The following is a 25582-nucleotide window of genomic DNA, read 5'->3' as shown; positions in this document are numbered from 1 at the left end:
GGCACCGTCTCGTTATACGTCGCCTCAGCCCCACACTCACGTCGCTGTCGGCACCGTCTCGTTATACGTCGCCTCAGCCCCACACTCACGTCGCTGTCGGCACCGTCTCGTTATACGTCGCCTCAGCCCCACACTCACGTCGCTGTCCGCCCCGTCTCGTTATACGTCGCCTCAGCCCCACACTCACGTCGCTGCGGGCACCGTCCGCCCCGTCTCGTTATACGTCGCCTCAGCCCCACACTCACGTCGCTGTCGGCACCGTCCGCCCCGAATCGTTATACGTCGCCTTTCGGCCACCGCACCCTCGACACAAACCAAGACTTTGCATCGCGCGCAATAGAAATGTACCGAACCGCCGAGTACAAAGGTATTCTTGTTGCTGTTGTTGTTGTTATTTATGTACGGCAGTTTGGCGAGTTGGGAGGGGGGGAAGCGCTGTGGGATTGACGTCGTTTCAATATCCGTCGTCGTATCCCACGCACCCTAATCCGGGGAGTGGCGTCACAGGGTGGTCCAGGTGGCCCAGGTGAGCCCCGTTTCCATTGTCCTCCCCCCGCACCCCCGATTAGCACTGTTGGCTACGTATGGTGCGAAAGAAGTTCAACATACACGTGTACAAACGTAAGATTTTTAAAAAAAGATTTATTTAAAACAGAAATTAATGTGCAAAGGAACTCAAATGTTAAGGGTCAATTCATTGAGGTCACAAGATTATCTGGGCCACCCTGTTCTGTGACGTGTACTGTCTGTATTGTTGTAAAACATATCAACAATTGTATTTTAATAAAAAATAAAGTAATAATTTACACCGCTGTTGTCACTCCACTGCAATGGCGATGTTTACACAGCGCACCACTCATTTGAGGCTGAGTCGGCCTAGGGGAGGCCCAGGACCGTCACTCGTGTTGGCCGTGAGCAGGAATCGAACTCATGTGGCCGGGTTCGTAGCGCAGTGTGCTCACCATTGTACGACCGCTACCTACAAACGCACGGGGGCATACGCGTGCACGCGCACACACACACACACTCATTTTCACACACAAAGATCCCTCTTATAGCCTTAACAGACCATTGGGGCAAGTGCTGTTCGCTATGAAGGCCGGCACGGCACACGAGGCAATGGGTGGCCAGCATCACGCCCGACCGCCTTTGTCTCCCCAGTGGCGATGTTTACACACCGGACCAGGCACTCACTTGATGCTGAGTCGACCTAGGGGAGGCCCAGGACCGGTTCATAAAATCGTCACTGGTCTTGACCGTGAGCGGGAATCGAACTCGGATTCGGGGGGTTCGTAGCTGCAGCGCGCTAACCACTACGCTACCGGCCCCCACAAGCGCACACGCACACACGCGTACTCACATTCACGCACACACGTGTGCACGCTACGCACCCACACTCACTCCGTAGTTCGGTTTACAAGTGCGAGTTCTTGTTCACAAGTCGGCATGGTTGAAACGTGAATCTCACGGAAGCGCGTTCGTAAGTGCGGATGTTCGTAAGTTGGGACGTTCCATGCGCGTAGTAATTTCCTGTTTGGGCAAGCGTCGAGGCATTGGTGCTCACCTCCTGTCTGTGCATATGCAGCGGTGGTGGAAATTCCACATTTTTAAGGCGGGTAAAGTCTATCCGCAGGAAAACCACAGTGAGATAATAGGAGGCTTCAAACGGACGTGAAATTCAAGAGATTTATTTACCAATCGCCAGCCGGCAGGTGAACGCGAACGCCACCGGACTGGTCACACGACACAAACAACACTCGGCCACTGCGAGTATCCCTTACGCACGAGTGGCAAGCGGAGAGAGAAGCCAACACTTTACAGAGTGAACTGTGCATATATTATCACTTGTGTGTATATATATCATCTATACAGACACTTTATTTAACATCAACCACAAAGAACCGAACACAAGACAAATTATGAGAATAGGTGTTCCCCTTTTTTTCCGGCAAACAAAAACAGCTGTGTCAAGATGTTAGAACACCAAACCGAAACCTTCGACAAGGAATCATGTCTGCATTAACCACAATACTTGTGGTCAGAATGCAAACAAAAAACTTGTTTTCATTGTAAATTATTATCATCATATGCATTTTTCTTCTGGCAGCAAAGGCTACGGCGTGGTTTGGAGTGTCGCCCGCTCATTAAACCTCGGGCGAGCGACCGATACGACACAGCTCGAAGGACAGCGCCTCGAAACTGCAGTCCCAGCGATGCACGTCACCCAGTAGGTTTCGCGGTTTACCAATCATCCGGTACGTCGAATGTGTAAATTTTTTTTTGCCGCCGCTGTAAAATTCCACGTGGATTCCGTTATCAGCTGTCATTTACATCCCAGCCTCGCCACCGGCAAACGTTCATCCCGAGACGAGGAATCAATTTGGAAATCTCGCAGAGCGGGTACGGATCTCCCTTTGTGCGAGGGAATGGCCCACGGAAGTGGATGTCGCAGATCTACCTGGGAGATCCGCTCCTCTCGAGTCACCGCTCCGGGCCACACACAACAAGGGGGCAGCACTCTCCCGACCCGCTCTCTGTGAGATTCATGTTCACTGGATGACAGTGAAACGCATCATTTCACTCCACGGAGCCAGGATTTAGCCAAATTAAGCGCAGAAACCAAATTGTGATCGTTTTTTTGTTTTTGTTTGGCTGACAGGGCTGAGACAATCAACTCGCTGCACGTGAGAACCCAGTTTCATCACCACAACCCAGCCTTTGCCAGTCTGTGGGTCTCTGTGCGAGTCCATGGGTCTCTGTGTGAGTCTATGGGTCGCTCTGCGAGTCTATGAGTCTCTGTGCGAGTCTATGGGTCTCTGTGCGAGTCTATGGGTCTCTGTGCGAGTCTATGGGTCTCTGTGTGAGTCTATGGGTCTCTGTGCGAGTCTATGGGTCTCTGTGCGAGTCTATGGGTCTCTGTGTGAGTCTATAGGTCTCCGTGTGAGTCTATGGGTCGCTCTGCGAGTCTATGAGTCTCTGTGCGAGTCTGCTGGGCCTTTACGCGAGTCGCTGGTGACCGGGCTGACACCATCAACTCACTGCGGCCACTCTGACCCCTCTGACCCTCTGTGTGACCCCCCCCCCCACCCCACCCAGCCACCTCGCTCAGTGACAAACAAAGCTGCCGACTCGCTCGGAATTCAGTCGGATGATCCCCTCGGCTGGCCGGTCACTCGAGAGCGAGAGAGAGAGCGAGAGAGAGAGCGAGAGAGAGAGCGAGAGAGAGAGCGAGAGAGAGAGCGAGAGAGCGAGCGAGCGAGAACACCTTCAAGAGGTGCCCACTGTCCAGTTAACGTGAGCGGTCATCACACGGTGTAACAAAAACAATGTTTTTTATGTGCATGGGTAGTGTTATGTTCTCATTGCTTATGCCTCAAAAGTATAGAAAATGGCTATTATTCCCCATTAACTTTGCTTTTGTGACCAGGACACAAAAACAAAGTTAATAATCCACTCCATTAATAACACTGTGTAACAAATTTATTTCATGTTCTGGGTAGTAAGTGTTATTTCCTAATTGTCTATGTCTCAAAAATACAGAAAATGGCTATTATTCCGCACAAACTTTGCTTTTGTGACCAGGACAGTGAAATTTAGAAATGTACATATTTTCAATTAGAAAACAGGTGCATTTGTGTCTTTCCTTCACGTAAAGTCCTGGTCACAAAAGCAAAGTTTGTGGGGAATAATAGCCATTTTCAAAACTTTTGAGGCATAAGCAATTATGAAATACCACTTACTACCCAGGAACAAACATCGTGTTACATCGTGAATTATCAATCCCCTACGAGAACCTCACTGGGTCTCTGTAGTAGAAGACAACGCCGGTCATTCCCCAGGAGGGCCCTAAGATGCGATGCCCCCCTCTGCCCCTCCCCCCTCCCGTGATGGCCATCGGAGCCGTTGTGTTTACAGGAGCTGCCGACAGCGAACGCGCTTAGCCGTTGGTGCTGTTTGTCGCTGGCCGCTTTGGTGTTTTGGGGCCTTCGCTTTAGCAACTGTTACAGAACAAACAAAAAACCACCCAAACAACGTTGAGATCGGTGACCTCTGAACCTTTGGTGGTTCCTAAAATCAGAAGGGGAGGCGGGGTGGCGGGTGGGGGAGATGGGGCAGGAGGGGGGGGCAGGAGAGGGGGGCGAAGGCGGGGGGGGGGGGGTGAGGAAGGGGGGGGTCTGGGGTGGTGAGGGAGGAGGGGGTCATGGCTTTGCTTTGCTCCACCGCCCTCTGGGACCCTACCTCCCCAAACAAGTCGTCATCGGCAACGGCGCAATTCACAATCGAAATCTCCCACCAACACAAACTTCCCGAGAGAAGCATCTCAAGATTATCTCACAGCCGGGGGGGGAGGGGAGGGGGGGGAGCCGTGAGCAGGACGCGGGGCGCGACGTTTCATTTCACGAGGCCTTGCGCTTGGACACGGCCCCCCTCCCCCGCTCCCCGAAGCGTCGTCGGCCGAAATGAAATGGGGCAGCGGAGTGCTGCGATGTTTTAAAGCTGGAAAGAAGCGATGCGTTTCGAATTTGTTTTGACCACTGCGCCCTCCCCCCCCCCCCCTTGCAGTGACACACACGCGACTCGGGGTCTCTCCCTGTGTGTGTGTGGTCATGTCAGAATGTTACAATCAGAATATTTATTTACCATGGAGGAATCCGATGAGCTATGAAGCTCTGTTTCACAGATGTCCAGTAATCGCCCAGCAAGGTGCACCTAGCCTGGCACAAGCGCAGCGGTGCCCGTCACCGCCACGTGAACTGCTGGACACGTGTGAAAAATAACTTCACGGCTGATCGGATTTCTCCTCCAGTCTAAATAGAGATTTCTGATTCTAATTGTATTGGTTGTTGTCGCTGCTGTTGTTGTTGTTTACCCAGCACAAGAGGCCACCGAGAGTCCGACTGGGCGCTGGGTGGTTATAATAACAACAATGATGTTGACGTTCCCCCAGGTCAGAAGTCGGCAACTAAAACCACGAGAATGTTTGGGGAATAAAAAATAGATGGGGGGTCGGAGGGAGGGTAGAGGAGAGAAGGGGGTGGTGGTGGGTGGTGGGGGGGCTGGACACGCGTAAAGTGCAACAGACTACGCGTGCATTACGGCACCGTCGACGTTCGCAACGCGCCGAGGAGCGAGCGAGCGAGCGAGGTCACTCCAAGGTCACGGTGCCCGCTCGCCACCCAGGTGGGCGGCGGTGCAGCGGAGGGTTGGAACGGCTCACGGCACGCGCCTGACTACAGGTGGTGCCGCACGCACCACACGCCACGCCACGCGATGCTGCTGCTGCTGGGATTGCCACCGACCTCTCAGTGCTGACGACAATGGGCAGATTGTGCCCACGTGACCCCGACCCTTCAAAGTGTTTCCTTGAAACACGTCATTCAACGTATCCTGCACGCGGAGCTACTTTCGCGGCCACACGTTACGATTCGTGATTTTTTGTTGTTGGGGGGGGGAGGGTGGAGGGGGCTGGCTAAGGGTGGGGGGTTAAGCCTGCGCAACGTGACGATCCACCCGACGCGGCCAAATGAAAGTTGTCACGCGGCGCGAGAGCGTTGGGACAGCGCGGCGACTGCTATCGCTTCACGTCGCTCGCCCATTCACTCGCTCGCTCACCCGATCGCCCACCCGCTCGCCCACCCGCTGACTCACCCACCCACTCACCCACCCACTCGCTCACCCGCTCGCTGACTCACCCACCCACTCACCCACCCACTCACTCACCCACTCATCCACTCACTCGCTCGCTCACAGCGGGCGAGTTGGAGCGGGATCCTCACAGCCGAATTCGGAATTAATTTTAATTCCGCCCGACGCAGTTTCAAGCGAAACGTCACGAATCTCAGATCTAGTTGCTGCTCAATCCGGCTGCGAGTCACTCTCGAGCTATCTACAGTGATCAAGTGGTTGGGTGAGTGGGTAAGCAAGTTGTTGGGTGAGTGGGTGGGTTAGTGGGTGAGTGGTTGGGTGGGTAATCAAGTGGGAGGGTGAGTGAGTGGGTCAGTGGTTGAGCCAGTGGGCGGGTGGGTAAGTGGGTGAGCGAATGGGTGGGTGAGTAGTTGGGTGGCTAAGCAAGTAGGTGGGTGAGTGAGTGGGTAAGTGGGCGAGTCGGTGGGTCAGTGGATGGGTGAGTGGATGAGTCAAGGCCGTAATTATAATAAATATTGGAGGGGGACACATCCTCAAATATGCTCAAAATGTCCCCCCCCCCCATATATTGCTATAAAATAGATTTCTGTTCATATGATTGTGGTTATGGTTGTAGTTTATTAATCCCTAACCTCTGCCATTACATACAATGAACAAGACAAAACAACAGAGCAATGTAATACAATACACTATTAGACATTATTGTAAAAAATAATAGTCCATCCTATGTGTTCGTGAATTTTTTAGGCAGGAAATAAATTTAGATTTTTTTTTCTGGGGGGGGACCCCCAGACCCCCTGGAAGATTTGGTCCCCCCCAAATGTTGACTCCATGGCTACGGCCTTGGGATGAGTGGGTTAGTAGGAGAGTGGGTTGGTGAGTGAGTGGGTAGGTGGCTGAGAGGATGAGTGAGTGCGTGGACGGGTCAGTAGGTGAGTGGGTGAGTGGATTGGTGAGTGGGTGGGTCGGTGACCGAGAGGATGAGCGAGTGCGTGAACGGGTCAGTAGGTGAGTGGGTGAGTGGATTGGTGAGTGAGTGGGTAGGTGACCGAGAGGATGAGCGAGTGCGTGAACGGGTCAGTAGGTGAGTGGGTGAGTGGATTGGTGAGTGGGTGGGCGAGTCGAGCTGAAACAATAACAATCGGCGCGTCACCGTTCCTCGACGACGTGCGTTGCCATTACCCGTGTTTGTCTTTACGCCTATTCCTCAAATATCTGTACACAACTCCGTGACCTCTGCGTTCATTCAAAACACGTCTCTGTACAAGCCCTGCGTGATTCTGTACAACGCCGCACGTTCCGCTCCGCCGTGCGTACGTGCGTGCCTCTACACCGCGACGTCTGTAGCTAACCGATTTTCCCCTCGATAAATAAAAATATTCCGATTCCGATTCTTGAAAGATTCGCCGTATTGGCGCGCATCGCGTCCGGGGTAGCGGCGCCCAGGTTCGACTCCCGACTCGGGTGCCCCGAGCCCTGTGCTGCCATCGGTTCCCTCCGCGTTCTCCGGTTTCCACTCGTAGCTCAACAAAAAGACAACCGCCTCCCCCATATGTACAAAGTAACTAGCATTGGCTAAAAATGTCCCAACGCCGTAGGAGTTAGCCGCGCGCGTACTCCACTGGGACCACACGCGGACACATCGGGCTCCGAACCGCACGCTGAACGAGCACAACAGTGATAATACGGAGTTGGGCGCGACGTTCGGAGCGTGGGCCCCGTTTCATTTCCTCGCACCAAGGCCCACCACGCCAGCCGCCAGGGCCGTCCATGGGGGGGGTGTGCGGGGCCCGGGGCTAACCCCACCGTGTGGGCCTCCGTCTGCCCCCCGTTTTTACCCCCTGCCCCTGCCGACGCCTTCAAACTAAACCGGAAATATCACATCTGACAGCGCGACGTCGCGGCGCGCGGGGGTAGGGGGGGGGGGAGCCCCCCACAGTGCGGGGCCCGGGGCGACCGCCCCGATTGGCTGTTACCCCTAGGCGACGGCTACGCACACCGCGCCGCTGCCGCCGCCGCCACCCCCGTCTCCCGATTGCACGTCCTCCTCTCGTACCCCGCGTCATCGACACCGGAGCACATCCTCTGCGCGTCTATTGTGCAGTCGTTGGCGGCCCAGTGGAGAGCATCGCCGACCGGCCGACGCGCGAGGGCCCCACGCGCGCGCACGGTAGGGGGCGCGGCCAGAGCATCTGCGGTCATCTCGGTCAGTCAACCCACGGCACCACCCGGCTCTGTCCCGTGACCTCCTGCCACCGAGCCTTTGACACCCCACGCGGCCTCGGAGTGCACCTAGCCTGCCACGGCCGCCGTGGTTGTCGTGACCGCCACTTAGTGGCGAATGGCGGCTGTTGTTGTTGTTGTGTTGTGCACCGCTTACGACGGATACGCACACGCACGCGCGTTTGCGCGCACGCGTTGACTTACGACAAAGGAGCGGGGCAGTGGAAGGGGAGCGGTGGGGTAAGGTTACGCGGCAATTAATGTGCAAGTCAACCTTTGCAGAGACCTCTAGCACCGCGGCGCCCTTGCGTACGTTTGCACACATTTTTCAGTCCCTCCCGTCCACCCCTCCTCCTTCCCTCCATCAGCACGGGGGAGCACACACTCTGTGGGGTCAAACCTCCTAAATAAGGGACAAACAAACACAATTTATTCATGAAAACACGATATACATTAAAAAAAAGAATGTACAACGCCATCTCCCACCACCCCCCGTACGGCCACGCAGACAAGAACATCCCCCACCCCTCCCGACCGCCTTTGTCTCCCCAGTGCTGATGCTTTACACACCGCGCCAGGTGCTACTCATTCAGGGCTGAGTCGATTTAGCGGACGGGAATCGGACCCGGCCCCACTGGAATCGTGGCGCAGTGCGCCAATCGCTGCGCCACCGCTCGCCGCGCATGCACTCAAGTAGAAACACACCCCCCGTGTACGTACGCGTGTTTAACTTTCTTCGCACCGTACGTAGCCAACCGTGCAAATCGGAGGCGCGGGGGAAGGGGAACTAGCGAGCCCCTATGAAGGTCTTCGTGGTCGGCACTACGCCCAAGCAGCCTTGTGCATGATGTTTACACAGCACAGTATGACTTCATTTAGGGCTGAGTCGACCCGAGAGCAGGACGACTAATCACGCCTAAGGTTCAAAGGTTTCCGCCCTCAGCTCTGCGTGCGACTTAACCTATGTACATGTTTAATGTGTACATTTAAATAATTATAAATCATTACGTTTAGATACTATTCTACACTCCATTGTTGGAGCCCCCCCCCCCCTCCTCCCGGTTTGTTTGACCATACTTCACCACGCTGGTCAATGCGGGTTCGTGAAGGGGTGGGGGGTGGGCCACTGATGTTAGCCGTGGGCTGGGTATCACACTCGGGACACTCGCTGGGTTCGGAAGCACAAATGAGCTCACCACTGCGCCACCACTCCCTTCCCCCTACATGTACCTACACACACACACGTGAAAGCACACACACACCCTGTATGTAATGTACAATAATGTACATGTGAACATATACACGCACAGACACACAAAGACAAAGATTCTCCGTATAGCCTACAACAGGCTATTGGGGCAAGTGCTGTTAGCGAGCACCTATGAAGGCCAACACGGCACACGAGGGGGTGGGGGGCCAGCACCACGCCCGGCCGCCTTTGTCTCCCCAGTGGCGATGTTTACACACCGCACCAGGTACTCATTTGAGGCTGAGTCGACCTAGGGGAGGCCCAGGACCGGTTCAGATAATCGTCACCGGTGTTGGCCGTGAGCGGAAATCTAACTCGGGTCACCAGCTTCGTAGCACAGTGCGCTAACCGCTGCACCGCCGCTCCCCACTCACTGCACAGTTGCACACACGTGCACGTATACACACATGTGCTCTACCGATTAATAAATAAATTGTTTACCCGGAGAAAGCCAGGACTCTGTGGAGACTGCAGCCGAGGGGTGGCCGATGCGTGCGAGACACTGGGCGGACTTCACGGTGAGGATAAAAGTAAAATAGCGAGCAACGAGGTTTCCGCAAGAGCCGAGAAGCCAGGAGTAAACGTTGTGGGTAGGAATTGGGCTGGGCTCCAATTGGCTAGGATGGTACGTCCACAAACAAGCCCCCTGCGAAACAACGTGCCCAAAGCTTAATGTTTTAAAGCGATTTATCCGAGCAAACTTTCACCACGCGAAATCGAGACTCATTTCATTTAACGTCGACTTGTATATTTCCATGTCGTTTTCCATTCCTTCCGCAAGGACGTTTTTGCTACGATTTCTACTCGCTCGCCCGGGCTCTGACATCCAATCAGTTGTTGCCGTTGTTGTTGTTGTTGTCGTTGTTACTGCTGCGTCGCATTTCTATTCGCTTCGCCGCTGGTGCTTTTGTTCTCGTTATTCCGGTGACCCAAGCCACTCGCTCGCGCTAAACGAGAACACGTGAAGCGAGCCGCTATATATAGCGTTGCACCACCCTGTGTCGGGCACAAGCATCTCTGGTAGGTGACGAAAGCCTTTGCCGTTGGGGCAACGACGTTTTGGGACAGCGCTCGTTTCGCTCCCTCGACATTCGTCAAAATGTTCCTTCGAAAAAAAAACATACGTCCTGAAGCGTAAAATTGGTAGTACCGGATACGGCCGGTCACATTCGCGACTGCGATTTGTGACTGTGATGGTGACCTGTGTCGTATCGGTAGTGCAATGCATGGTGTTCTCTTGGTGTGGTCTGGGACTGTTTTGTTGTGGGCTGCCTTGCCCAATCATGATAAATCGGACTTAGATAATCCATTTAATTAAATTTAGTTACTTGCTCACCATTGTTAATATTCTGCACTCCCGATCGCGTTTTTGTATCGTTGGCTGTTGAGATTTTGCTGGCCCCGTGAAAAAGAGCTTCACGGCTCTTCGGATTTCCTTCTCCAGTCTAAATAAAGATTCTGATTCTGAAAGGATGTTGATGAATCGGGAACCAAAAGGAATGAGAGCAGGAAGGGAGATGATGACAATGCAGGAACCACTTCTGAAGCTGAATTCCACAATGCTCTGCCAAAGGAGTGTTTGTGTTCCGTTATCACCAAATAAATAAATGTTTACTACTCACGGCTGCAGATTGGCCGGGTCGAGCGAATTAATAAAATCTCTCCACCATGGGCGCCATGCTGGCTAGGAGATGTTAACTACCTCGCCTGGTGTGCAGGAGGTCGTGGGTTCGATCCCCACCCTGACGCCTGCTGCTGTATATTTGGGGTTTGCGTGTCTCTCTCTCCACGTGGTCACGTGGATTTTTCTCCGGCTCTCCCCTCCACATTTAGAATTCGAGCATTTGACTGCTATACATTTCCACCTGATAATCCACTTCATTGAGATGTCATTTGCTGTGATAGCCAGGATACTTCTGAAAAAAGAGCTACATAGCTCATTGGGCCTTAGCTAGTAAAATAAAAAAGTAGTTTTATAGTTTTAATTTAGTTAATTTTAATAAATATATGATGTCCATTGACCTGAAGGTTACTGTGCAGTCTCTGATGGCCATGCCAAGACAATCAACACGGCAGCGCTTGTAGACGCAACGTACCCACGTGTGACAGCGGTCCAGGCCATCAACGGCGCCTACCTTCACGCTCGAACCTCCAGACCATCCGGCGGGACAAAGATTCCCCGTATAGCTGCTGTTAGCGAGCAACAACAGCGCCTATGAAGGCCGGCACGGCACACGAGGGGGTGGGTGGCCAGCACCACGCCCGGCTGCCTTTGTCTCCCTAGTGGCGGTGTTTACACACCGCACCAGGTACTCATTTGAGGCCAAGTCGACCTGGGGGAGGCCCAGGACCGGTTCAGATAATCGTCACCGGTGTTGGCCGTGAGCGGGAATCGAACTCGCGTCGCTAACCGCAACACTACCACTCCCCACACGCACGTACACGCACATACACACACGCACACGCACACACAAACACGTACACTCATGGCAACCTCCCCTCTCCTACAGCAAAGGGTACCGGGCAAAACCACGCCGAGCCAACGATCCTAGCCAGCGCCAGTACGTACGTTGAACGTCTTCCACACCGCGCGTAGCCGACCGTGCTCACCGCAAACCCTGCCACCGCGTCGGCCCGCACGGCAGTCTCCTCCTTTAGGCCCCCCCCCCCGTACCCCCACCCCGGACCCCCGAACGCAACCGACGCGTCACCGCACGTCGCGCTGCTGCAGCTGCTGCTGCCGCCGCAGGATGGACTGCAGGGCGGCCTTAGCGGGCCTCAGCATCTGCTCCTTGTGCACGCGCAGCAGCAGCGCGGCCCGATCCTTGGTCTTGGGCCGGTGCGTGGCCACGAGGTGCACCCCGACGGCGTCGCGGCAGCACGACTCGAAGTCGCAGCGCGGGCACCGAAAGAGGCGCACGAAGCGGCGGTCGCGGGAGAAGTGCGTCCTGGCGTGGCGCCGCAGCGCCGCCGGCGCCCGGAAGCGCTGCGAGCACAGGCCGCAGCGCAGGCGCGCGTCGTCGCACACGGCGCGCACGTACGCCAGACCCTCCGCGGGCGACACGGCGACTGCGTCGGCGACCGACGACGGCCTCGCCGGCGGCGACGACTTCGGCGGCGACGACTTCGGTGGCGACTTCGGCGGAGACTTCGGCGGCGACTTCGCCGGCGACTTCGGCGGCGATTTCGGCGGCGACTTGGGCAGCAGCGACTTGGGCGTCAACTTGGGCGTCTTGGGCGAAACCGGCGAGGGAGACTCGGCGGCGCGCTTCCGCGCGCCTGCGCGACCCGTGCCGCGAGGTTGCCCGGCGTCCCTCCTCGCGCGAGCGTCGCTTCCCCGGGCGTCAGCGAGGGGCGGCGGCGGTGGCGTCGGCGGCGGCGGTGGAGGCGTCGGTTTACGAGTTGCCTTCTTGGCCGTCGTGCCGGCCGGAGCATTTTTACCGCACCGGCTCTTTTTGAGTGGTGTCTCCTTTACCCCGACAACGGCGTTGCCGGCGCCACCGCCGGCGGTGGCGCCGGCGGTGGCGCCAGCGGTGGCGCCGGGTTGTTGCGTGGCCGTGTGCATGGTCTCCATGTGCCGCACGATGTGGCTAGACCTCGAGAATGATTTGTCGCACACGGGGCAAACGTTGTTGGGGCGCCGACCCGCCAAACCACCACCACCGCCGTCGCCACCGCCTTCGGTGCACTCACTCGCATCGCCGACCCCGCGGGGTTTCCTTACCCTGCCCGCGGCTCTGCCAGTAGATTTGTCGAGACCCGGATCGGCGGCCCGCGCTTCCGGCTCGCCCGGCGCTCTGTCGGGGGGCTCGCATTTCAGCTCGGTGTCTCCCACTGACGCCGACGCCGCTGCCGCCGCTGCCGCCGCTTGGCTCCTCCTCACCTTGTGGACCTTCTTCAGGTGCTTCTTGACCCCGCGGTGGTCAAAGAACGCCTTGCAGCACAGGGGACAGAACTTATTCTTGCGAGCCTTGAGCGAACGCCGGCTCCCGCCACGCGCCCGCCCCGCGTCGCCACCGGCCGGCCCGTCGCCTTGCGGCGTCGCCGCCAGCACCGATGTCGCCGACGACCCGACCTCTCCCGGCTCGGCCACCGCCGAGTTCCCCCTCCCACCTCCTCCTCCGCCGTCGCCGCCGCCGCCGTCTCTGCCGCCGTCTACTCCGTCGTCGTCCAGGGCCATCCCCTCCCTGCCACCGGCCGAGTCGACAAACCCGGCGTCGGCCCTCGGCGCGGAGAGCCGCCGGGACGGCCCCGGGGCCCCACCGGGCGGCGGGTCGGGCGACGGCGGCGCGCCGAGCGGGGAGTAGAGCCCCGACGCGAAGGCCTCCTCCGTGCCGGGGCGGCCGTGGCCGCCGGCGGCGGCTCCCCGCGGCCGCGAGCCGGACACGGGCGACGCGGTGCCGTCGCCGGGCCCCTCCCCGCGCTCGCCGCCGTCGCGCTCCAGGAAGCGCTCCAGGAGCTCGGCCCCGGAGCCGAACGTCCGGTCGCGGCGGCCCTCGGCGGCGGGCGACGAGGGGGACGCGGGCGCCGCGCCGACGCCGGCCGAGTCGGCGTCCGGACGCCCGGCGCGCAGTAGCCCGAGGTGAGCCCGGGCCGTGTGCAGGCGCAGGCCGATTTTGGAGGTGAACGTGCCCTTGCAGAACGTGCAGCGCGAGAGCTTGCGGTTCTTGCGCGGGCGCTCCCTGCCGCCGCTCGGCTGGGTCGTCGCGGTCGCGGCGCCGGCAGAGGCGACGCCGGCAAAGAGGGCGCCGGCGGCGGTCTGCGCCGCGTTGCCCCGCTCGCCCCGGTCCTGCTCACGACAGGCAAAGGGCAAAGGTCCCCGTGTAGGCCTCAACGGGCTGGTGGGGCGAGGGCCGGGCCGCCGTTGCCTCTCAACACACATACATACATACGTAGCATAGCACACTCACCACTGCACTACCGCACACACACGTGCACAAAGACAAAGATCCCCTGTATAGCCTTAACATACTGTTGGGGCAAGTGCTGTTAGCGAGCGCCTATGAAGGCCGGCACTGCACGAGCGGTGGTAATGGAGACACCAAGCCAGCACTATCGGCATTCCTCTTATAGTGCTGCCTCCTATAACGCCGTTTCCTCATCACGCTCTTTGTCCTAGAGGAAAATTCGTGCGTGAATCAGCGCACACGCATCTCCAGCGGAACCATGTTCTCATGACCTCCGAAAGCGCCGTTTCGTACAGCAGCGCTCCGATTACCAAGGATGCATCCCTCGCGCTACAGGAGGTATGCCTGTACCAAGACCCTGGATCTCAACTCTGGCCTGGGTGTCCCTCTCTCTCCTGCAGGGGAATCACAGCGGTCGCATCAGAGACGCCAAAACTAAACTATTTTTATTTGACCAGGTGCGGGGCCCGATGAGCGACCCGGTCACAAATGATCGCTCAACAAAGCGGCCTATTATCACGTGGAAATTTATAGCAGCCAAAAAAGTCCAAGCGACCAACACCGGGAGAGAGAGAGACACGCAAACTCCAAATACATAACAGGTGGCGTCAGGGTCGGGATCAGAGGTCGCAACCGGGTACCCGATACCCGTACCCTACCCGATACCTGGCTACCCATACCCGGCCGGGTACGGGTAGCCGTTTGCGACCCTGGTGCGGCCGGGTACGGGTAGGCCGTGAGTCACTGGTGAGTAACCGTTTGTCACTCATTTCGGGTAGGGTACGGGTAGGGAATCAAAACCCGTTTGCGACCTCTGGTTGGGATCGAACCCACGACCTCCTGCATACCAGGCGAGGCAGTTAACATCTCGCCACGGCGACAATGAGCCGGCATCGACGAAAGACCGCCCGGTTCACCCACCGCGCCGGCGTCTCTCCCGCCGGCCAGGGCGGCGGCGGGCAGCTGCGGCACGGGCTGCCCGTCCTGCAGAGGGCCCCGGCGTGCCGAGGCGCCGGCGCTGCTCACGTGCTGGAAGACGGCGTGGGGGTTGCCGCCGATGGCCTGCAGACGCAGCACGTAGCCCGGCGCCGCGCGGGCGTCGCCGTCGCCGCCGCCGATGATGTCGTCTCGCGGCGCCATCGCGTCCAGCAGGTCCCGAGCGACGCGCGTGTGGCCTGGCTCATCGCCACGGCCCAGCTCGTCTGCGTAACACGCGCACACACACACACGAGAGACGCACACACACACACACGAGACGCACACACACACACACGAGACGCACACACACACACACGAGACGCACACACACACACACGAGACGCACACACACACAAGCCGCACACACACACACACACGAGACGCACGTGCGCACACACACACACACACACACGAGACGCACGTGCGCACACACACACACACGAGACGCACACACACACACACGACCGTGTCAGTCGAGTGCTCGTCCAGTTGCATTGGCTTCCGATGGCCGAAGGAATACGTTAGACATTAACAACCCTAGTCTCATGGTCCACCCCAAACCGCATCCAATGCACACACCATGGCAGATGGGGATAGTTGATGCACAAATTAAAAATTAAAAACTCTCCAGTAGTGGTCATCCAGAACAGACCATATAATGACGCAATGCCCAATCTATAAATACGAAGGAGACATCGCAGCGATACACTCCGCTACCGCTCCTGATGCGGCTATCTGCCTAGACCTCCTGAAAGTTAAATTGTAGTTGTTGCTCTGCATCTACATCCGCCGCACGGAAGAAGATGACACACAAATTAATCACTATCTCGTCAAGGAGCATAAACCATCGCGCGAACCAGTCATCCTAGCAGCAGCAGCGGCTTTTGGCTAGCCATCAGATGCGCTTCTGCGGCCGTCTGGAACGCTCTTCCTTCCGATATTAGGAAGCCATTGGGGCTACGCACTTTTAAAGCCTATCGATTAAAAACTCATTTCGGCCAGCGTCCGTCTCCCCCAGTGCTGATGCTCACATACGGCACGGAGTACTTGATTTGGCGGGTGGCCAGGTAGTTGGGCGGTTGTGTGGGTGGGCGGGTATTTGAGCGGGCAGGTGGGTAGTTGGGTGGGTAGGCGAGTATTTGGGCTAGTAGTTGGGCGGGTTGGCGGGAGGGTGGCCAGGTAGTTGGGCGATTGGGTGGGTGGGCGGGCGAGTATTTGAACAAGCAGGTGGGTAGTTGGGAGGGTAGGCGAGTATTTGGGCGGGTAGTTGGGCGGGTTGGCGGGAGGGTGGACGGGTTAGTTGGGCGGGTAGTTGGGTGGGCGGGGAGACCGAACCTTGGCTGCCGGGCAGCGCGGTGCGGCAGTAGTGCTCGCGGTGCGTCACCAGGTTGGGCAGCCCCCGGAAAAGGCCCCGGCACAGACGGCACTCGAAGATCGTGTCAACCTCCCGCAGCAGGAGATTCCTCAGCTCCCGGGTGCCTATCGGGAGGGAGGGAGGGAGGGAGGGAGGGAATCAACGTGGAACAGGGGGAGAGAATAAATAAACTCCAATCATATAACTCACACTGTAGAACAGGGGGAGAACACACAAACTCCGCGCAACAATGCTGCCATGTTCAGGAATTGAACCCAGGTCCGTCCTTGCAGCTGGGCATTAACGTTACCACCACCCTGCCACCCACTGCCCCTTACCCTGGCAAGGGTGACCACCCCCCCACCCCTGTACGATAGACACGGCGTAAGGAGGCCCTCATCCAGCAGTGGATTGACACAAGAGCAGTACGCGTTACAGAGCTTCCAGTGGCTGAACGAATACATTACAGGGGAGTGCTCATGACACACAAAGTGCTTGCCACAAATGAACCACAACACCTCGCTGATCTCGCCAAGGAGCATAAACCATCATCACGCGAACTCCGGTCATCCTCTCAGCAGCGGCCTTTAGCTAGCCGTCGATAAAAGAGACGCTCACCGCATCGCGCACTTTCAGATGCGTTTCTGCAGCCGTCTGGAACGTTCTTCCTTCTCGAGATTACGGAGCAACTGGAGCGGTGCACTTTTACGTCATCTGGATTGAAAGCTAATTTCTTTAGAATTGCTTTTTATGTTTAGTTTGTTGTCCTTCCCCCACACTTCCCATTAGCATGGCTGGCTACGTTCGGTGCGAAAGAAAGTCAACATACATATGAGTTGTTCTCCTATAACGCGTGGTGTTTTTATAACGCCAATTGGATATAACCCGATGAATATATTAGGGAATGCATTTTTTATAACGCGGATGCGAATTGGTAATAACGCGATCGAGCAAACAGAACTACGTCGCCCGAGCAGTAATAAGCGGGTTGTATGGCTGACTCAGCATAGCATCATCACACAAGGAATTGGGATACTGCTGGATGCCTCTAGATATTACTCATGCGCCTCAGTCTTTGCTCAGCCTGCGTACGCGTGTTATTGCAGACTGTGCTGTACCCTATATTATATATTATTTATCTTTATTATAATGCAAGTTTTCCATAAACGCGGCGTTCTATCACGTTAAATGAGAACATACCGTACGTACATAACACGTTACATGTTCAGAATCATAATCAGAATATGTATTTATACAGGAGGAATCCGATGAGCTATGAAGCTCTTTTTCACAGACCTCGCCCTGCGTGTTACCACGGAGGGCCAGAGGCTGCGAGAGCGTTTTGCCCGTTGCGCTGGCCGTACCGGAGCGGAAGCATTCGATGATCTGCTGGATGCCAGCCTTGGAGGTGGAAGCTTGTCTCTGCAGGAGCGGTGGGTCTCCAAGCTCCGTGCTGTGGCCTGCGAGCAGCAACGAGGCATGCGTCACTATGAGACATCTCCTTTACCAGTGACAAAATATAGTAATAAGTTTTTACCAGAGGTGTGGACTCGAGTCATGTGACTTGGACTCGAGTCAGACTCGAGTCATGAATTTGATGACTTCAGACTCGACTTGGACTTGCATAACAATGACTTTGTCCCACCTCTGAGGTGTGGACTCGAGTCATGTGACTAGGACTCGAGTCAGACTCGAGTCATGAATTTGATGACTTCAGACTCGACTTGGACTTGCATAACAATGACTTTGTCCCACCTCTGGTTTTTACCCTTTCAACTGGTACAAAATACTCTGATAGTGCGCTGTCTTTGAGTTGTACGCCTTTTGGCGTCATCTGGTCCAACACCAATGGAGACTAGGCTCTAAGAAAAGCTGTCTCGGGTGTGGACCAATCAACTTTAAGGACAGTGCATATCATTATCATCATCAGAGTTGTTTCTTTTTGTTTGCATTTTGACTGCTTGTGTTGTGGTTATTGCAAACATGATGCCTTGTAGAAAGGTGTCAGTTTTTGTACCAGTTGAAAGGGTAGAAACCTATTGCGAGGCATGCGTCGTGAAGATACAGCAACGTACAAACTCGCGTAGTGACCCGCGGACTCACGTAGGGACGTAGGGACTCACGTAGTGACCCACGGACTCGTGTAGAGACTATGGTTGTTAATACATAGAGCCGTACAGAGCCACAGAGAGACTAGCGTGGCAGTGAGCGCTGTGAAGGCACAACGCAGAGCCTGCGAGGCCACATCGGGAGGTCCCCGCCTCCCTTCCCGTGCTGCTTTCGTAGCGGATGTCGGGCCGAGCTGGCGATGAGAAATCGATGCCCAGGTTGTGAATCGAGCGGCTGGCTTTGTAGCGGCGAGGACATTCGCAGTGGGCACAGACAGACCCAGAGACTCACACAGAGAGACCCAGAGACTCACACAGAGAGACCCAGAGAATCACACAGAGAGACACAGAGACTCACACAGAGACACAGAGACTCACACAGAGAGACCCAGAGACTCACACAGAAAGACCCAGAGACTAACACAGAGACCCATGGACTCACACAGAGACCCATAGACGCACACAGAGACACATAAAATCACACAAAGACCCATAGACTCACACAGAGAGACCCAGAGACTCACACAGAGAGACCCAGAGACTCACACAGAGAGACACAGAGACTCACACAGACCTAGAGACTCACACAGAGAGACACAGAGACTCACACAAAGATACCCAGAGACTCACACAGAGAGACCCATTGGCTCACACAGAGACCCAGAGACTCACACAGATAGACCCAGAGACTCACACAGAGAGACACAGAGACTCACACAGAGAGACCCATATCCTCACACAGAGACACATAAAAATCACACAAAGACCCATAGACTCACACAGACCCACGTGCGTGCGTGCGTACCCAGGCAGCAGACATGGTCACACTGCGCAGTCTGAGTGCCTTTCTCCACAGTCTCACTCGGGCTGTTCGGAGTCTTCACGACTCTTTTCTTCATCATCCTAAGGGTCGGGGGAAATGCGAGACAATTGGCGACCACCGATGTCACCACGCGGAGCGCCAAGCCACACACACACACACCAAAAAAACAAAGGCCCCTCCGGATAGCCTTAACAGACTGTAGGGGCAAGTGCTGTTAACGAGCACCTATGAAGGGCCAGCACAGCACACGAGGAGGTGGGTGGCCAGCACCACGCCCAGCCACCTTTGCCTCCTTAGTGGTGAAGATTACACATTGCACCAGGTACTCATTTGAGGCCGAGTCGACTTAGGGGAGGCCCAGGACCGGTTCAGATAATCGTCACTGATTTTGACAGTGAGCGGGAATCGAACTTGGGTCGCCGGGTTCGTAGCGCAGCGCGCTAACCGCTACACTTTTGCAATGGTCACCTGGGCTACCAAAATGATAAAAGCTAAATAAATCAATTATAGCAATGAAGCAAGAGAAAATCAGACCAAAAACCACTTAACCAAATGACAAAAATTGCACTTACATAAATACATTTTAAATATTACAGTCCCTGTAGTATAAGTTGGCTCAGACAGAGATTATTTTTAGGTCGACCAAAGCACAATTACAAAATTAAGTTAACAAACATGAACAGATATTGCAAGCGATGCAATGATAAAGTGCGGTATAACAGGATTGAACTGAACACCATTCCTCGCGACAAATCACTGTTCAATTTAAAATATATTTTTGTGTTAAGCTACGTAATGATTTGGCCAAATTTGTGTCACAAGACCCTCCACCACCTGACACAGCTGAGAGAAATTATGGTAATTGCCACGCGGTGCACAAGCTGTTGATGACCTGCCGATTATTACTATCATCTCAGATCGCTCACCCACTCGCTCACCACTGGTGAGTTGGATAGCGACTCTTACAGCCAGATTCAACAAGACTCACCGACTCACCCGCTCACACACCAACTGCCTCACCCATTCACCATGGAGAAGTAAGAGAGTGACTCTCACAGCCAGATTCAGCAGCACTCATGCACTTGCTCACTCACTTACTCACTCACTCACCGTGGGGGGAGTTGTATAGGGACTCTCAAAGCCATATTCAGCAGCACACACTCACTCACTGACCCTGCTAACACACCCACTGGATTATCCACTCACTGCGGGCGAGTTAGAGAGTGACTCGCACAGCCAGATTTAGCAGCAAAGACAAAGATCCCCGTAACAGACTGTTGGGGCAAGTGCTCTTAGCGAGTAGCACCTATGTATGGCGAACTTCTTTAGCACCGTACGTAGCCAACCGTGCTAATCGGACGTGCGGGGGAAGGACAACAAACTAAACACAAAAAGCAGTTCTATGAAGGCTGGCACGGGTGGGTGGCCAGCACCACGCCCAGCCACCTTTGCCTCCTTAGTGGTGAAGATTACACATTGCACCAGGTACTCATTTGAGGCCGAGTCGACTTAGGGGAGGCCCAGGACCGGTTCAGATAATCGCTACTGGGTGTTGGCCGTGAGCGGGAATTTAACTCGGGTCGCCGGGTTCATAGCTCAGTGCACCAACCGCTGCACCACCGCTCCCCACAGAGGTATCGGCGCTCACTCACTTTCTCCGGTACCTTGCGCACCCGCCTGCTCACCCACTCACCGCGGGGCGAGTTCAAGAGAGCAACTCCCACGGCAAGATGTGTTAGTTAAATTTGAGATTCGTGAGACTTCGCTTGAGACCGTCTAACGCGTCGTCCGTACTTCCTGGAAACGCTTGCCGCGGTGTCAAGACAAAAACAATCTCGCGGCAACGGATCCCTGCGCGCAGACCACTATGCAGCAGCAGCCCACTGAGCTACCTAGGTCTTTTTCAGAAGCGACCTGGCCACAAATGATAGCTCAATGTGAGTGGCTTATCATGTGGAACTTCATAGCAGGCAAATACTCTCTGTACAGCAGGCGTTATTGGTAAACCCACGACATCCTGTATACCTCGCGAGGTATTTAACATCTCGTGACTGTGGCACCCTATCTTCTTGTTTTTTTCGGTAAAGTCACGAATCCCTGCAGTCACGAAAGCTTTAAATAGAAATGTGGCACCCTATTAAAACAGTCAAGAGATCAAAGTGATTTCCTGCTCAAGCAAGCATCGAGGCATCCGTGCTCAACTCCCGTTAACAGCCCTGCAGAGCTAGTGGTGGAAATTCCACATTGCTACGGTAGGGGCCGAGTCTCTCCATAGGGCAACCACTGTTGACCTCCCCGCAACGTGGTGCTGGTATCAGACCCCCCGCGAGGTCAACTCCATTCCAGGAGTTGACCTCGCGACCTTCCGCTTGCGAACCACTGCGCACTTTCGGTGGCGAGATGTTAACTACCTCACCTAGTATACAGGAGGTCGTGGGTTTGATCCCGACCCTGACGACGCCTGCAAATTTGGAGTTTGCGTGTCTCTCTCTCTCTCCCCCCGTGGTCGCGTGGTCCTCCGGGTTTTACCCCCATATATAGAATCAACGTGCATTTCGAGTATTTGGCTGCTATACATTTCAACGTGATGTTAAGCCACTTCGTTGAGCTATCATTTGTGATGGCCAGACATATATAGCTCACTTATATACACTCATATAATATATACTTGGCTCTTTGCAGAACTCATGGGTACTGGTTGGCTCTTGGTCTGTTATGGGTTGGCCACCCACTCATATAGAGGGCATTAAGCCATTTGAAAGCCTCTTTGGAGACTCGACAGACGACGTGATACTGCTCACGATATCGGTGGCACAGGGTGAAGTGTAGAATCATGCGACCCGTGGTCTGTGAATCGGAGGTGCAGGGTGCAGCGTGGGATCACGTGATCCATGGTCTGGCTCTGGTATGTATGTTGAACTTCTTTCGCACCGTACGTAGCCACCCGTGCAACGTACCGTACCAGTCGCATTGCCGACTGCTCTTTATTATTGACCGATTAAAGGAGGTGGCTGCATTTGCCATTCCCTGTTCTGCAGAGATTTAGGGCTGACCACCGTTTCCTGGGTTAGGGGTCGAATCCCCAGAGAGTTCTTGCGTGGGGTCGCTATCAGAAAGCGATAGAATTGGTTTAGCGAGAGACTTTTCTCGTGTACAAATTCATCATCATCGTCGGCCATGGTCAATCCACTGCTGGATGAAAGCGTCCTCTAAGCCAATGCCATCTCTCGCAATCCTGCGGTGAAATCCTAACCTGCGGTCCCGTCACAAAGCTAAACTATGAACTACACTAAAACTATTTTTTATTTCACCAGGTAAGGCCCACTGAGCTATACAGCTCTTTTTCAGAAGCGACCTGGCCACAAATTATAGCCCAACGAAGTGGCTTATCGCGTGGGAATTTACAGCATCCAAATACTCTAAACGCGTGCGAATTCAAAACGTGGAGGGAAAAACCGGAGGACCCGGAAAAAAATCCACGCGACTACGAGAAGAGAGAGAGAACACGCAAACTCCGAACCGTCTTCTTTCGTATGGCTACTAATGTCGATGCAGAGCTACAAATTAAATTTTAAGGGGCAGCGGAGTGTATCACTGAACTCCAAATGAACAGCAGGCGTCAGGGTCGGGATCGAACCTGCGGCCTCCTGTACACCAGGCGGGGTAGTTAACATCTCGCCGCCGTTTGATCGCCGCTCCATCTCCTGAGTGGACTACCTCGCTGACAAAGCGTTGGGAGAACTGGGAGCACAATTTTCTCGAGTAACCATCGGGGGGGAAGGGGGGAGCTACAATGCAGTCACGACAGTACAGAATGTGGAAGGAAGGTGACGTGCGAAACGTGCAAAGAATGGTGTTGCACAAGTGGTGCATTCCTAACAATACCTGTGTTTCGCAAACACATACACTGACAGCGTGTCCACGCACGCGTGTGTGCGGGTGCTATAAACGTGTGAGTGTCCGTGAGTGTCTACTACTGTATGTGGGGAGCGATCGTGTGGCGGTCAGCGCACTGCGCTACAAATCCGTCGACCCGAGGTCGATTCCAACTCACGGCCAACACCGGTGACGATGATCTGAACCGATCCTGGGCCTCCCCAAAGGTCGATACAGCCTCAAGCGAGTACTTGGTGCGGTGTGTAAACATCGCCACTGGGGAGACAAAGGCGGCCGGGCGTGGTGCTGGCCACCCACCCTCTCGCGTGCCGTGGCGGCCTTCATAGGTGTTCGCTAACAGCACTTGCCCCAACAGTCTGTTCAGGCTATACGGGGGATCTTTGTCTCCTGTATGTGTACAACAGTTAATCTGCCAAAGTTCGTAAGAATGTCATCTCTTGGGCATTTAAATGACCTCCGTTGGGCGTGCGAAGGGATTTAAATCCGTGTGTGCACGTTGAACGTAGACGTTCACGACCAATGCTATTCGTGATAAAGGTGTTCATCCATGAATGTTCACGATGTTTAATTTAGCGTGTAGATAAATGCCACGGTGTGATACGCAGTCTCACAAAGTACTTTTATCCGCTCTGTCTCCATCGCCTTTCTGTGTGCTATGAAGAAGGGCCGTTGCCCGAAACGTCGCCCACCATACGTTTCCTTTTAAAGCCTCACAGACACACACACACACAAGTATTGTTACTGACGAATATGTGGTTTTAGTAACTGTGTTATTATTTTGCTAAACACGTGAACGGCGACCCGAGTTCGATTCCCGCTCGGGACCAACACCGCTGGCCAATACCTGAACCGGTCCTGGGTCTCCCCTAGGTCGACTCAGCCTCAAATGAGTAACCTGGTGCGGTGTGTAAACATCGCCACTGGGGAAGACAAAGACGGCCGGGGGATCTGTATCTTTGTTAATGTTCATGTGGGTTTGTCCAGCATATCTGTTCGCGTGTACTTAATTTGGTTTTTACAATATGTTTTTACCGAATGCGTGTCCATGTGTAAAACTACGGTGCATTGCAGGTGTATTCACCTGTAAGGGATCATCTACATCGCGTGCTCACGTGTAGGCTTGTACAACACAGCTGAATGTCCACGTGTAAATGTTTAAATGTACAGCCGTGCCTTGACCGATTACAACGTTCACGCGTGTAGCTATGCGTGTTGTAAGGTGTTCACCTATGCACACAGACATCGTGTTCATGCGGGTGTGTGTGTGTCTGTGTGTACAGCACATGGACAATGATAGTGTAATAAGAACCGTGTTGACTGGTGCGTTCCCTTGCTGTTACGCGTGAACACAAACACACATGAACACGCGTGAACAGGCCCCAGCCAACCAACATCCAAACCATTCAACAACCACCAACATTATAATCGCACGAAAAGAAATTACCGCCAACGGCAAGCGCATGAACGCGACAATTAACAATCGTTCGGCAGTTTAAAAAAATAAATATAAATTAATATAAACATACTCAATAACGCCGATAGTGGTTTAAAAAGCAACCGAAATCTCGCGATCTTAATAAACATTTAAAAGAGTCGCGTGTTGAACGCCCATCGCCCGCGAGTGTCTCACCGTGGGGCCTAGCGCAGGCTTTCGCCGCCGTTTCCTGAACAGCCACGGCCGCCTCGCAGCGTCCACACCCCGCGGCCTCGGCCCTCTAACACCCTCGCTGTTTGTTGGTCTTCGTCGTCGTCGTCGTCTTTATCTGTGGTTGTTGTTGTTGTTTGTTGTTGGTGTGCAGTGTGTGTGTGTGTTCGCCGGTGTTTATCATTCGCCGTATTCGCAGGAGCGAGCGAGCGGGCGGGCGGGGGCGGTGTTTGCGGCGTTTGTGCGGCGCGAGACGAACGCGGCTGATGATGCTGCCGCTGATGCTGCTACTGCTGCTGCCTATGCGCAACAACAACAACACACAACAACAACAACAACACAACAACAACAACACACAACAACAACACACACAAACACACAACAACAACACACACAAACACACAACAACAACAACACACACAAACACACAACAACACAACACACAACATACACACCAACACAACAACAACAACACCACACACAAACACACAACAACAACACCACACACACAACAACAACACAACAACAACACCGCACACACAAACACACAACAACACACCAACACCACACAGACAGACACATAACAACACAACAACACCACACACAACAACAACACCACACACACAACAACAACACAACAACAACACCACACACACAAACACACAACAACACACCAACACCACACAGACAGACACATAACAACACCACAAACACAACAACACCACACACAACAACACAACAACAACACCACA

At 54.7% G+C, this 25582-nt stretch overlaps 2 protein-coding genes across 3 annotated transcripts in view; one reads left to right on the top strand and one right to left on the bottom strand.

Annotated features, from left to right (window-relative positions):
• The window catches only part of LOC133356795 (uncharacterized), a 492315-nt gene that overhangs the window by 420428 nt on the left and 46305 nt on the right, over window positions 1-25582 (top strand). The gene's annotated exons all lie outside the window — the stretch shown is intronic.
• On the bottom strand, window positions 1679-25297 carry LOC133356646 (zinc finger protein 800-like). 2 transcript variants are annotated; one of them, XM_061574274.1, is made up of 6 exons: window positions 24816-25297; window positions 19271-19368; window positions 17722-17817; window positions 16339-16482; window positions 14947-15227; window positions 1679-13907 (listed from the first exon to the last, which is right to left on the bottom strand). In XM_061574274.1, exons 2-6 carry the CDS (start codon window positions 19365-19367, stop codon window positions 11826-11828), a joined length of 2700 nt encoding a protein of 899 aa, XP_061430258.1. In that variant the 5' UTR covers window position 19368; window positions 24816-25297; the 3' UTR covers window positions 1679-11825. The 2 variants fall into 2 exon arrangements, with proteins under 2 accessions (XP_061430258.1, XP_061430259.1); XM_061574275.1 differs by having other exon boundaries at window positions 15052-15227.

This window comes from Lethenteron reissneri, chromosome 55, assembly GCF_015708825.2.
Source record: "Lethenteron reissneri isolate LAM-NWPU_2019-01 chromosome 55, ASM1570882v1, whole genome shotgun sequence".
NCBI classification, from domain to species: Eukaryota; Metazoa; Chordata; class Hyperoartia; order Petromyzontiformes; family Petromyzontidae; genus Lethenteron; species Lethenteron reissneri.
This window is presented reverse-complemented; position numbering and strand designations above follow the sequence as displayed.